At 41.1% G+C, this 13,824-nt stretch overlaps 2 protein-coding genes across 4 annotated transcripts; one reads left to right on the top strand and one right to left on the bottom strand.

Moving 5' to 3' along the window:
• Window positions 1-424: 424 nt before the first annotated feature.
• cep57 (centrosomal protein 57) lies at window positions 425-6,500 on the bottom strand. 2 transcript variants are annotated; one of them, XM_034868051.1, is made up of 11 exons: window positions 6,234-6,500; window positions 5,631-5,817; window positions 5,103-5,303; window positions 4,895-5,016; window positions 4,594-4,722; window positions 3,443-3,520; window positions 3,187-3,282; window positions 2,787-2,870; window positions 2,451-2,674; window positions 1,225-1,369; window positions 425-1,145 (listed from the first exon to the last, which is right to left on the bottom strand). In XM_034868051.1, exons 1-11 carry the CDS (start codon window positions 6,279-6,281, stop codon window positions 972-974), a joined length of 1,488 nt encoding a protein of 495 aa, XP_034723942.1. In that variant the 5' UTR covers window positions 6,282-6,500; the 3' UTR covers window positions 425-971. The 2 variants fall into 2 exon arrangements, with proteins under 2 accessions (XP_034723942.1, XP_034723943.1); XM_034868052.1 differs by having other exon boundaries at window positions 2,790-2,870.
• A 206-nt stretch (window positions 6,501-6,706) lies between these two features.
• mre11a (MRE11 homolog A, double strand break repair nuclease) lies at window positions 6,707-13,648 on the top strand. 2 transcript variants are annotated; one of them, XM_034868050.1, is made up of 20 exons: window positions 6,707-6,771; window positions 7,447-7,522; window positions 7,693-7,825; window positions 7,972-8,132; window positions 8,224-8,311; window positions 8,429-8,570; window positions 8,692-8,806; window positions 9,143-9,328; window positions 9,444-9,615; window positions 9,729-9,809; window positions 9,893-10,022; window positions 10,114-10,214; window positions 10,429-10,599; window positions 10,693-10,752; window positions 10,837-10,999; window positions 12,500-12,583; window positions 12,785-12,849; window positions 12,929-12,990; window positions 13,140-13,236; window positions 13,464-13,648. In XM_034868050.1, exons 2-20 carry the CDS (start codon window positions 7,503-7,505, stop codon window positions 13,500-13,502), a joined length of 2,070 nt encoding a protein of 689 aa, XP_034723941.1. In that variant the 5' UTR covers window positions 6,707-6,771; window positions 7,447-7,502; the 3' UTR covers window positions 13,503-13,648. The 2 variants fall into 2 exon arrangements, with proteins under 2 accessions (XP_034723941.1, XP_034723940.1); XM_034868049.1 differs by lacking the exon at window positions 6,707-6,771 and adding an exon at window positions 6,776-6,796 and having other exon boundaries at window positions 13,140-13,237; window positions 13,462-13,648.
• The last annotated feature ends 176 nt before the right edge of the window (window positions 13,649-13,824 follow it).

Below are 13,824 nucleotides of genomic sequence, written 5' to 3'. Positions count from 1 at the left end.
ATGTATAAAGCTAAGTAAAAGTTGCTGTTAATTTGTTTTAAAAAGGTCTCTATGAACGTATTCTGGTTATAAATAACAGCGGTCTATAGAACCAGCGCACACACACACACACGCACACACAAACACACACACACACACACACACACACACACACACACACACACACACACACACACACACACACACTTTACCTAACAACTCCAAAATAACCAAATAACAGTAATGTAGTCATGTGGAAACATACTTTATTTCTTAGAGAAATGTTTTCACTCAAAAATAGGTTTTGCATAATTGTCAAAAAATAACAAAGTCCTCCTAAAGATATTTGTAGAAATAATTACTAAATATTCAGATCATAACACACGTGTGCAAATACACATTGAACGTCAACAATGTGACCAATCAAGGGAGTTCAGTTATATTGACTGAATAGAGTTCAGTGTATTTTTAGGTCCTTCAGCACAACATTCAATTGCATTCAAACATTTCATCACTACAGTTTCTTTACGCTACGCAATTGCTGTTGCATCCGATTTATCAATATTTATGATGTGAGAAACTGGAATCAAGCAACCTGGGATTTTGTCTTACTTATTCTGAGATTTGTTTATGTCCAGGTTGTCCATTATTGTAAAATAGGTTTCCATGCCGAAAAAACTATAAAATAACACATTCTAAATATATTTTCCAGCGTTCAATGGATTTTCAATTGTATAATAGTTAAAATGGGATTATGAATGCCATGCCCTCTGCTGGTAAAGGACTTAAAAAGCAAGTAAAACAAACGACCTGATGCAGGGAGATGTTTGAGCCAAGATGCTTAGGTCTGGTTGATCTTTTTAGATGTGTTACAATCTTTTGAATACATTAAAAACAAAACCAGTCAGGGCCTGTGTTGATGGTGAAATAATGGTAGGTTGATAGCACCAAAACATTTAAGCTAATGTGCTGTGTTCATATACTGGTGAGTTTCAGGTCCGTAATGAGGTCTGCAGAGCCCTCATGTCCCTCAGCAGCCTCAGGTTCCTCTTGCTCCTCTCTCCTGGTCTAACTTTAGAGCAACCTCTGGTGGACACTGTGGTACTGACTCTCGCCTCATTCCCACTGTTGCGCCTGGAATTAGCTTCCTTTCTTAACTTCTTCATCTAGTAGGAGACAGGTAAAGGAAAACACTTTTGAACTTTGGTTTTGTGTGAAGTGAATTCCTTCTGTGTGAAAACCTACCTGTGTTTTGTGTTTGTAGAGCTTACTGATCTGCTCTCCTTTCCTTTCCATTTTCAGCAGCAGCCTCTCCTGTTCCCTCTGAAATTCTTTTCTTTCCTGGTCGGAAACACTGGCCTCCTCCTGCCTCATCAACTCTTCCTGCTCACTGCAACGCAAACAGAGAATCAAATTTTACACTATTCTCAGCTATTTATTCCTTATAGAACTCATCAGACCATACTTCTGACAGTCAGTTTGGGTTCAAAAGAAAGCATGGAACCGACCTGTGTATCTGTGCTCTTAAAGAGATTGTGTCCAGGTACACAGGCCTGAATTCATCTGTATTCCTATGTTTCATTAATGCTTCAAAGGCATTTGATAGAATTAACCATGAACAATTGTTTGTAAAATTGCTAGATTGAGGTGCCCCTAAAGTTTTAGTGAGAATGTTTGTGTTTTGGTATGTATGTTTAAACGTTTCAGGTTAAATGGGACAATGTTTTGTCTGCTCCATTCTGTGTTAGCAATGGAGTTTGGCAATGAGGTATTCTCCTTATGTCTTAGGTTAAAAACTGTCTGTCTTGTGGGCAACGCTACCGTTAATCATCAGATGTATGCAGACTACCTGGTCCTGCTCTGTCCATATCGTGCCGGGCTGCAGCAGATGCTGAAGGTGTGTTTTCAGTATGGCCTTGATTATGACAAAGTATAACGCTAAGAAAAGCCATATAGTGATAGTTAGAAGGGATGAGGACAAGAAATCAACTTTTCCGACTGCTTTTACTGCTTATAAGGATGCTTTCTATGGGCTGTGGACTCTGGGAAGTGCTCCTGTTTAGAACCTACGTTAGACCGCTATATACTGCTCGACTGTGGTCGCACTATAAGCCAAAGAGCATGCGGAGGCTCAAGGTAGCATACAATGATGCAATGAGGCTGCTGCTTGGTGTCCCTAGGTGGCATAGTGCCAGGCAGCTGTTTGTGTCCACTAGAGACAGCTGATCTTAACACAACTGATGTTTAGTTTTATGTGTTGTCTGGACAAGTCAGAGAACCATATAGGTCAAGCTCTAGTCAGTCCTCTGAAAAGCTGTTATAGATACACCTCGAGATTAAGACCACGTGGGTGCAATAGTCTATATATCCTGTAGGTGAATATGGAATAATTTGGTATGTTTCAATCTCCTTTTTATACTGTATGATGTGTAATATGGACCTGTGTTTGCAATTAAGCTTTATATACTCACAAGCTCATGAGCCGCAGCTCCTCCTGTAGTGCTTGCAGCAGCTCTGATAGCTCCTGCCCGCTAGTGGACGAGGACGAAGAGGAGCTGTCTGAATGCCTGAAACTACCCGTCTCATAGCTGTTTGAGGAGAGGACGCGGCTGTTGCAGAGGTGTGGCTGGTGTCGCTTCAGGAGAGACAAAACGGACTGGACGTTTGCTCTGACAGAGTGGCTGCAGCCTACCGACTGAAAGTCAGGTAGTAGATGAGAAGAAGAGATTGTGTGAGGGAAGTGCAGCATTAAAACTAAATACCACTTCATTCCAACGCTAAAACCACAAGTGCATATGTTCTCATACTACCGTTCCAGCAACAAAAGGTACATCTCTGAGGCTCAGTCTATAATGTGGCTCTGTGTAGGACGACCGCTGTGGGGAAGATTTCTGGAAAGCAAAAACCCACATAAACAAAACGAAGATCCACAGGAAAAATGTACTTTTGTGAGTATGAAGTAGGCCTGAACTAAGGATTGTTTTTGATCATTTACTATCAATATTTAACTGATTAGTTCTTCTAACCACCATCAAAAACATTACTTTTTTTTAATGACACCAAGATGAATCATTGAGTATTTTTTTGAGAGCAGACAAACTGGAATGTGCATTGACTTTTTTGACAATTTCTTCAAACATCTACTAATGTATAAAAGGGACAAGTAAGATTCAGAAAAAAGAAGTAAAAACCTGCAAAGTTCTTTACCTTTGAATTGGACTTCTTCTCTTTGGACTGTCTGCTGGACAGGCAAGGTGACACTGACTGCAGCAATATTCTATTGGTCTCCAAACCGGTCTGTAGCTGAGGAACACACAAAAAACAGTGTCCAAGTGAGTGTGTGGAAATTTCTAAATTTACATTTAGCATAAAGCGATAACCAATAGACTAAGCTTCCTTTCAAAACATTACAATCTGTAAATAGCGGTTATGGTAGCTCAAGATAAATACAAAGCCAAGTTACCTGATTGGCCTTATCCTGGACCAGCTTTCTCTGGTGCTCCTCCTCGTGTAGTTTCATCTCCAGCTCCCGAATCTTCAACTGACATAGTCAGACACGCACAATCATTATTGTGATAATAAGAACAGTATAAGAATAAATTTTTTCAGCAAAATTCTGGTTAATGGAGACCATACTGTGAAATTATAATATAAAGAAGTTTAAATCAGAGTCTAGGATTTGTGACCTCTGAACTGATCTGGGGATCCGGAGCTAGATCACTGGTTTTGAACCTTCAGGGTTTGGTTTGTGACACTTTGAAATGATAAATACCCACTAAATTTTTAGCAGTTTAAAAGTTCCAATGAGTAAGAATTTCCCCCATCTTGCTCTGAGATCATATATTGCAATCAACTCTCTACAGCTAGGTAGCCTTCCCGCTTCAAAAAGTCGGCCCTTTGCTCTTTTCGATATCCATTTTCTTTTTCTTGGAGCAGAAAAAGACTCCTGTTCCTAAAATTCAATTAATTATGAATATGTTTGGTCCTCCAGATTTACTCCTTCAAACTTGCCGGGAAGCGACGACACCCTTTAGCAGCATTAGCAGCACCTGTGAGTTTATCATGTGACAGCGAAAACGTGAACGACAGAGCAGTATGTTCTGTATGTCCCTTACAGGCTAACGTATTTCAAGATGGCGCATGAATATGGAGTGTCTACCCCAGTTCATACAGGTGAAATGTAAAATCCCAAGTAAACAGGAATACTTAGAATTGATTGTGGTGGTAAATATTCATGAAAAAGAAAAAGTTTGTAAACGGGCAACACAGATTTTGATGAACTAAACACGTAACACACTGGACTTTTAACCAAAGAGTGTCTTTTCCACCTCCAATTTGGGCCTGAAGAGGTAAAAGTGTTTTAAGGACTTACTTTATTTTAAGTAATAATTTCAAGTCAAATAACTTTCTTTTATTTTGTTTTCTTCACCCCTTATTTTAGGAACCTCAGCCCTAGATTTCTGGAAGCAGTATGTCATTCAGCCATGGGACAAAGCGTCACTAATCAATGTTTAGTTTGTTTGTTCTTGAGGACTTAGTGTCATTTGGTCTGCATAGAAATGAACAATTTCGAGCCAACAGTAACAACTCTAACTGTAATGTCACTGTGTGTACCTCAGTGTTGGTTTGTGTGCGAGTCAACCTCAAATACTCCTGCTCCAGTCGCTCCAGCTTCTCCAACTGGGCATGCTCAGACACTGCGTCGGATTGATGATCAGCTAACTTAGCTGTCTCCATGGCAACCTGAAAACGTAGAGAACAATTAATGCAGTTCTACAAATATACTTACTCACACATGAGAGCTATAACTCATAAACATTGCATTAGACATGTTTTTTCTTTACATTTTCCTTATTAATTTTTAAGGGAAGAGTCTTGCATCACAGCCTATGACACTAGGGAACACTGGGCTGACCTGCTGTTTGAGCAGGCTGGTCCTGTCTCCCTTGGCATTGCGCAACATCCTCCTCATGTGATCCAGCTGTCGCTCCAGCTTCACACAGCGAGACTCTGCAGCGGCCAGGTGGGTGATCAACACTGTCGAGAGGAACAACGAGACACCTTAAGTCATGAGGAATAAGAGGAAACATAAATGCGTTATAAAATCGTATTCATACATCCACCTGGATTGCAGTTGGACTGGCCACTTATCTCTCTTTTTGTGTCTGTGTGGTCCTTTAAGAGTCTCTGTGTGACTTGATCAAGCTGCAGATATGTGTGTGATGCATCTTCCCCCAGAGTGTGCAGACTGTGCTCTGCATGTCCTTTCTCCAACTCCAGCTTCTTGATCTTCTCCTGGAGGTTCCTCAAGGCAGATAAGATCTCTGCACATGCACAGACACATGGATTGTGTGTAAGAGAGATTTGATGTAAGAATGTGATGCACACGGGGATATAATATACATTTAGGGCATGAATATAGTCGTGGTGTAATAAGATATGATATTTAGTTGTGGATGGAAGAATAGGAGGGTATAGGAAGAGAGGGAGGATAATGTGAAACAATGAATAGATGTCAGGGAAACAGACATTCAAGTAGTGCGGCATCATGTTGCACATGCTGTAACCATGGAGCTCTTAAACACCACGATACCTGAATGGAAACTTCGTAGAGGGAAAATAACACACACAGATACCCAAATTAAAGTTACCTGCACTGCTGGTCTCTGGGAATGCCTTGCTGGGTGATGGAGGTCGACACGACAGACGTGTGCGTGTTTTGGGGTGTGTGTGCAAAAGTGTGTTAATGAAGGGACGGTGAGCAGGATACTCTCTATAAGATGGGAGTGACAGGCTGTCAGATACTACTCCAGCGGGTGCTGGTGGTGGACAGAGATCCTACAGAGAAAAGGGGCTAAATGTTGAACAGCATCCAAAATGTATGGCAAATATTGTATATCTACTGCATATTTCCAATATACGAAAAATGGGGACATTGCAGTGATGGTATTAGCCATTTCATCATTCAATCAGCAAATGAAGTAATGGAGAACAACCTTTAAATTCCATGCTCTAACTGACCTTAAAGTTCCAACATGAGTTTTTGTCCTGCTCAAGTCAAATATAGCCTACACATTAAGGTGAAACTTTGTTACGTTATACTTTTTTTGGTCTGCAACATCAGCTGGACTGAGTTATAGCAATTGCTGCTGGGTAGCTTTTCGTTTTTGGTCACATAAACGGTGGCGAACAGATTTAACTCTTCATTTTAAGATAAAGTAGGCTAACGTTATGTGTAGTAACGTCAAAGCTACCTTCTCCCGCGTAGCATCAGCACCGGGTGTTTTTGACAGCGTCTCCATTAAAATGCAGCCACTCCGGACTGCCTCGCTTGTGCTGAACCTGGGAGTAAAATATGCAAAATATGGTAATGTCCGTTTGAAGTAAAATTACAACCAAACTTGTTCTGAATTACGACTGACTGTCTGCTAGCTAAGCGACGCTTTTAGGGCTTCCAGAGCTGTGAAAAGAAAACATCATTTGTCAAACTACACAATCCAGGGTTTCTGAGGAGTTTGAATGATATCATTACCTGCCTGGCCCGTCGGACGCTGTGCAAATACACACCAACGTCATGTTTGAGAGACAGGGAGACCGGTGCGTCTTAAGTGATAAAACAAACGCACACTATTTGTTAACCGGAAGTGTAGTTTTTATTTCACGGAGATTCTTCAGTTTAGAAAGGTGATGTTTCCGAATAAAACTACAATAACTATGAGCCCTTTGTGAGAAGTGGGTAGAGTGTGTAACCATGCCGGGTTTTTCTGACATGTTTACTGGCCTTGTGAGGAGGTGGGTTTTGATGCATGCAAGTAACGTTAGTGTTTTTCCCACGTTGTAGTTTTTAGCATACACAACAAATATTAATCTAAGTTCAATAGACATGTGGTTTACATTGGGTTCCGATATGTAAATGCAAGCTTAGTCCCTGTTAGCTATCGCATTGATAACATTTCTTGCAAAAGTAAAAACTAACGTTAACTCACTATTTTGGTAAGGACGTAACGTAACGTTAACGTCATAAAGTTACTGTCAGTATATCTATGAGCTAGCTAACGTTACGACTTCACTTCTTAAACTGTCTATGCTTCACTTACGGTTAATTAGCTAGCTAGCTAGCTATCACACAGTAACAATATTAGACCGTAACACAATGTTTTGTAGTGTGTCGTAAAGTATATTGTTTGGTGGCCCAGATATTAGGCCTTTATTTCAGGAACTCACACAGTTTCTTTTATATTTATTCCGTTATATTTATTACGAATAACGCTCAGTCTGTTGATAAAATAATACTGACTTTATCATTGTGATATGTGGTATTATCTCCTTAAATATCAACAAACTTTTTGTAAAAATAAATACTTTCCTAATGTGATTATTGTTATCCTGTAATATTTTGTAGCATGTTAAAACTATATCTTAGAAGATATTTTTAAAGATGTTCAGGGCTAAATGTATTTTCTGCAGAGGAAGCCACTTGATGACCACCCGTCAGGAGTGAGATCTTACTTCACCACATCATCATGTCTTCAGAGAACACCATGTGAGTTTGTTGCGAAAAAATGATGGTGATTGTGCTGGTTGGTACACATTTCTCCAAATGACTGACCGATAATATATATTATCTATATAATTAACATTTATATGGGCAGAAAACAATCACATGTGTGATCTGTATTTATTATGATTGTATTTTTGTGCTGTTTTTTCTAGAGATGATGAGGATACTTTCAAGATCCTGATTGCTACAGACATTCACTTGGGTTACCTCGAGAAGGATGCCATCCGTGGCAATGACTCTTTTACCACTCTTGAGGAAATCCTGAAATGTGCCAAGACAAATCAGGTACGTACAAGTTGATAGATGTGTATGTGGATGACTTAACAGTAAATCCGATTGATGCAATATCTCTGTCTGCTTGAATGGACATAACAAAATCTACCTTCTCTAAATACCCACTGCTTTCTATTTTCTCATTTGTTTGCTTGCAGGTAGATTTCATCCTGCTGGGTGGGGATTTGTTCCACGACAACAAACCGTCCCGCCGATGCCTCCACCACTGCATCACTATGCTTAGACAATACTGCATGGGAGACACGCCCATACAGTTCAACATTCTCAGTGACCAGAATGTCAACTTCAACACCACCAAGTTAGTTCTGCTTTGTTTGTGTGGTTATTTTAACAAAACGTTGTATTCTTGTTACATTAATGTTGTTATATGCGTGTATGGCTTGCTGTAGGTTCCCCTGGGTTAATTATCAGGATGAAAACCTGAACATCTCTATTCCTGCATTCAGTATTCACGGTAACCATGATGACCCAACTGGGGTGAGTTGTGAGTCCAGCATAAAAGGAATTGTTAGACACAACACAATATCTAAATATCTATACATTTAATATTACATGACATTAATTTAATGTCATGTTTACTTTATTATCCTCAAGGCTGAAGGTTTGTGTGCGTTGGATCTTCTAAGTGCTTCTGGTCTTGTCAATCACTTTGGTCACTCCCATTCAGTGGAGAGGATAGAGATTAGTCCCATCCTTATGCAGAAAGGCAAAACCAAGCTAGCCTTATTTGGTCTTGGTAAGGGTTTGTTTTGTGTGTCATAGTGTGCTGGTAATATTCATACCTAACATAATCTGTTCTGAGAAGATTATGAAATGATTCATGTTCTGTTCTAAATTATGTATGAATGTGTATATAGGCTCCATCCCAGATGAGCGGTTGTACAGGATGTTTGTCAACAACCAGGTCACAATGCTTCGCCCCAAAGAAGACCAAGATGAATGGTTTAACATCTTCACCATCCACCAGAACAGGTATATTACTGTTAATGTTGTTGGAAAGTCCAAACTGAACAAAAAGCTGTACATTTTAGAACCGCCACAGGAATTTTCAAAGCGTTAGAGATAAGTTTCGTCCACTGTGTGATACAGTACATACGGCATACTATCAATACGTGACTCAGTCCTCAGTGAGATGTTAATAGCTTAACATGTTCTTGAATAATTAAAGCTTTACTTTGACTGCATTATCTCTAAAAGTCAGGCCATTTTACTGGTTTAAGATTTAACAGCTACACTTTTCCAATGTTCCTCAACACCTTGTGTTTTTGTTTTGAATTGTTGTCTTTTCTGTCTATTGCTTTTCTTTAGGAGTAAGCACGGACCCACTAATTACATTCCAGAGCAGTTCCTGGATGACTTTCTCGACTTGGTAGTGTGGGGTCACGAGCATGAGTGTTTGATTGCGCCAACCAGAAATGAACAACAGCTCTTCTATGTGACACAGCCTGGAAGCTCTGTAGCCACGTCCCTGTCCCCTGGAGAGGCAACCAAGAAGTACAGTGCATATAAATACAGTTTTACATAGACACACAAACAATAGATAGTAAACTCTATGTTCTGAGTGCGTTTTAAGGTGATGAAATAGCCAAAACACTGTGTGTGGATCCAGGCACATAGGGCTGCTGAAGGTGAACGGTCGTAAGATGAACCTGCAAAAGATCCCCCTGGAGACAGTGCGTCAGTTCTTCATCCAAGATGTTGTGCTGGCTGACTACCAAGACCAATTCACACCTGATACACCCCAGGTCACAAAGAAGGTGGAGAACCTGTGCTACGCAAAGGTAACACTTAAAGTCACATACAACATACAGAGCCAGTCTTCCAGTAATCTTACCATTCTTGTCCTTCATCTGTCCACTTATGTATTTCTCTTTTTCTTTCTCTCACTGTGTAGGTCACAGAGATGTTAGAGGAAGCTGAAAGAGAAAGACTTGGATGTCCGCTCACCCCGGAGAAACCTCTTATCCGCCTGAGGGTAAGTTGGCGGACTTGCAGCGTGTGCACACGCCTTCCTATTTGCGCCACATTCAAATTCCTCATCTTCACTGCCTTCCCCAGGTGGACTACAGTGGAGGCTTCGAGGCGTTCAACACTTCTCGCTTCAGTCAGAAGTTTGTGGAACGTGTAGCCAACCCAAAAGACATCATTCACTTTCTGAGACGCCGTGAGCAGAAGGAGGACATCAAAGGTCAGACGGCGGCTAAATAAACTGCCGTGGGTCGACGGTATCGATGTACAGTAGTGTCTATTTGATATGTTACCTTCTTTGTGTTTCGTAGATGAGGTCAATGTTGACTACGGAAAACTGTTAAAAACCACAGCAGTTGAGGGGCTGAGAGTGGAGGACCTGGTTAAACAGTACTTTGAGGCAACTGAACAGGTACTGCACACAAGGATTTACAATTCACACTTCCATGGTGTCATAACACTTATGGCGTTTTTCTATTACATAGTACCTGCTTGACTCTAATCACCTTTTTGGGTTTTTCCATTATGAAGAAAAAGTACCCGGTAATGTACGTAATCAACGACGTTGACTATGTAGATGAATCGTCCCAGGCCTAGTTTCCACTGTGTATTCTTTTTCTTCTCAGACAGTGCAGCTGTCCCTTCTGACTGAGAAAGGCATGGGGAAGGCCATCCAGGAGTTTGTAGACAAAGACGAGAAAGACGCCATTGAGGAGCTGATCACTTACCAGTTAGAGAAAACGCAACGCCACCTCCAAGCCCGAGGAGTAACCACGGAGCAGGATATAGACACAGAGGTGAGGGCTGAGGATTGCATGGGAAATAGGGCTGAGGAAGTTAATGTTGTTTGTCGTCATTTTAAGAGTGCATGTGTTTTTTACATTTTTTAGATCCGGCTATTCAGAGACTCCAAAAAGAACACCACAGAGGAAGAGAAGGAAATCAGTGAAGTAAGTGATTAACTCACAAGCCTGGAATTGTAGTGTTGTCTGTGTTATTTACCTGTGTGCGCCTTATCTCTTTCTTTTTCTCAGGCTATCAACAGAGCCAAAGCTCTCCGTTTGGAACGTGGCAATGAGCCTGTTGACCCTATACTATCCGGCGAGCTCGCTTTGGACTCTGACGAAGACTCAGTCCCCTTACCTCCCCCCACGCGAGGCAGAGGGAGAGGAGGCAGGGGTCGGGGAAGGGGGAGAGGTGAGGTATCATATTATCTGTCAGAAATAAGGGCGCATAGAGAGAAGCACATTAGTAACACAGATGTTCCAAAGGTTTATTCAAGACTGTAAGCTTGGTACAAGGCAATGACTCAGAGCTCATACAGAGCACTCAGTGTCTGACTGGCAGGTCACACCTTTGTGTAAGGGCGATGCAGAAGTATGCACAATTACCAATGCTAATGCAATGTGTACACACTAGTTAATTTGAAAGGAAATAAGAGAAATCGATTAATCACAATGTTCATCTATGGTGGACAGCCTCGGTTTACAGAGGAGGATTCAATCAAGTAGGCCTAGAGTGTAAGAGGTTAACTAATGCGACATGTCAGGTACAGGTAGAGTGATTTGATTATAATGTGGAATTTAACACAGACAATGATGAATGATGAACACTCTTTAAATGGCATATGACACTAACGATCTAATCGCACGGCATGAAGCCCGTGGCGCGGCTGCGCTCAGGGCGTGTCCATTCCACTTTTGCTAGTTTGACGGTGGAAAAAAGGGTCCGGGCATATAATTCAAAAGGGTTTTTCTCAGTGTCTACATTAATTCATGGGTGTGTTTTGAGCGCAACATTCAATAAACCAATCAGAGGGCCATCTCCCATTCCCTTTAAAAGCCAGGCGCGTTTGTACCATGGCACATTGCTAATATGATGGCGGATTTGTGCGCTTCCTTGTGTGTGTGGAACAAGCATAGTGTGTGCGCGCTGTGCACAAGCCTAGGCACATTTTACTAATGCCTGGTTAAATAACAATAATAATTAAAAATGCTCCGTTACTGACTTGAGACCAGGTTTTTGTTGGTCAGTGGCGCGATCAATTTCTGCTGCCGCAAGATAGCAATACGGCAATCATTCACTTGAACATACTGTACCTGGGCGCAAAGATGGGCGCAGGTGCATTTGCTAGCAAACTAGCGAAGACACTTGTGTCGGGCGTTGTGCCGCTCCAGGTGCAAGATAAGACCCTAAATGTTCAGGTATATTTAATGCAAAAAGCAAAAGATGTTATATGATAATCATAGACTACAGTATATCAAATATGCACATAGTCTCTGTAACGTCCCCCTTAGGTTTCTTGGGAGTCAAAATGAAGCTCCCAGCTAAACAAAAACAGGTCCAAGAGGTGGAGATTGGATAGAGGTGGGGAGGGCCGGGTGTAGCCTATAGTCTATGCTTGCCTCCTGTAACGGCACTCGCCTGTCACTCAAAACGGAACAACCTTGATTATGCATAACTTTAAGCCTTAATGTAGTTTGAAGGGAGGATTCATAAAATCCCCAACCGTACAATTGTCCTAATAGGGGGAAATTAGCTTTAGCTAACATAACTGTGCAGTAAAGTTGGGCATGTTAACATGGGGGTCTATGGGGGTTTGGACTTGCTTTTGGGCCAGCCTCACCGGCTGCTTGATGAGAATGTTGTGCATTGCATCATACATCCTTGTTCTAAGCTGTTCATCTGTCCGTCCAGGTGCAGCACCCTCTGAACCAAAGCCAGCGGGTCGGAGCCGTTCCCAGAAATCATTACCGACCCAGAACAGGAGCATTATGCAAGGTAGGAGATTGCGAGATTATGTGTTCTATAGACAAACAAGTTAATGTTCTGTATACAACATTAATATGCCAGACCGAGGCATCACAGAGAACGCAAAGAACTCTTATTCTATTTTATCAGAATTTGTTCCACCTTTTCCTGCTCCTTATCTTTCAATTTCTTCCTTGATTTCTTCTCTTTCCTTTACACATCATTCTTTAGCATTTCAAGCTTCATCCCAGAGATCATCTCGGACTTCAGCGACAACATCTTATGCAGATGTAGAAGTAAGTCAATTCATGACACACAGGTACAGTATGTAAACTGCGCCTCTTAACTTTGCTTCTCATGTTTTTCCATTGCCAGATGACCATTGATGACTCAGATGACGATATACCTGTAAAGAAAGCTTCCCGACCCCCTCCAAGGTATGTGTGTTCAGTCCACAATGTGGTAGTAAGATAGACCTGTACACATAGCGGTCCATACTGCATTCACCCACTCTGTCCCTAACTTCATATTTTAAATTTGCTTGTCATCATGTGTTTTACCTCGGCTCCTTCTCTGCTTACCACAGACCAGCGTCGTCGTCATCCTCCTTCACCAAGAACAGCTCCCAGAGCCAGAGCCAGTCATCTAAAGGAATTGCCTTTGATGACAGCGATGATGATGAGGTAAAAAGAGATCAGAAAATGAAATTATGGAAATTAAAACTAATCTGGATTCCTGATCTCCTATTATGTTACATGTTTAACAGAAATATATACCCTACACTTAATCACTCATAATCCATCTTATATTTGCCTGGCAAAAATGAACTTGACTATCTGAACTTTTCAGTTGTCCCTGATAAATGGGTTAATTCTTTTTCTATCTTCAACTTTTTCTTTTGTTGATACAGGATGATCCATTCAAAGGCCCCAGTCGTTCACGGAGATAACCAACAATGCATTAATTATGTAACAGTTCATGTTAATTAGCAAGTGAGCTGCTGCAGTGTTGTTCTGAAGGATTTCAAGTGCACGTTTCAGTTTTCTCATTACTCAGTCTTCCTATTGTTGACAGTAAATAATTAAGTTGATCAGCTACTGCTTTAGGTAAAACTATACAATCAATCTGTTGGTGAAAAGGATATGTTAAAGGGGGACCAGGAGGAGTTGGCTTTCAGACAAGATTTGTAGTAGTAGTAGTAGACAGCATAGTAGCACACCTGCTATTGTACATCAACACTGATCTGTTGGATGTCATTAGGTTTTGTAGTA

Source organism: Etheostoma cragini, chromosome 3, assembly GCF_013103735.1.
Source record: "Etheostoma cragini isolate CJK2018 chromosome 3, CSU_Ecrag_1.0, whole genome shotgun sequence".
Taxonomy (NCBI): domain Eukaryota; kingdom Metazoa; phylum Chordata; class Actinopteri; order Perciformes; family Percidae; genus Etheostoma; species Etheostoma cragini.
The sequence above is the reverse complement of the archived record's forward strand: the minus strand, read 5'-3'. Positions and strand labels throughout refer to the sequence as shown.

What these genes read in the sequence shown, in the direction of transcription:
- cep57 (XM_034868051.1), bottom strand. Translation starts at nt 6,281, where the DNA reads ATGGAGACGCTGTCAAAAACACCCGGTGCTGATGCTACGCGGGAGAAG. An exon ending in CTGATGCTACGCGGGAGAAG is followed by an intron (nt 5,818 to 6,233) that starts GTAGCTTTGACG and finishes TTTTCTCTGTAG; the next exon opens with GATCTCTGTCCACCACCAGC. An exon ending in AGAAGAAGTCCAATTCAAAG is followed by an intron (nt 2,871 to 3,186) that starts GTAAAGAACTTT and finishes TTTGCTTTCCAG; the next exon opens with AAATCTTCCCCACAGCGGTC.
- mre11a (XM_034868049.1), top strand. Translation starts at nt 7,503, where the DNA reads ATGTCTTCAGAGAACACCAT. An exon ending in GCAGAAGGAGGACATCAAAG is followed by an intron (nt 10,023 to 10,113) that starts GTCAGACGGCGG and finishes TGTGTTTCGTAG; the next exon opens with ATGAGGTCAATGTTGACTAC. An exon ending in GGGTCGGGGAAGGGGGAGAG is followed by an intron (nt 11,000 to 12,499) that starts GTGAGGTATCAT and finishes CTGTCCGTCCAG; the next exon opens with GTGCAGCACCCTCTGAACCA.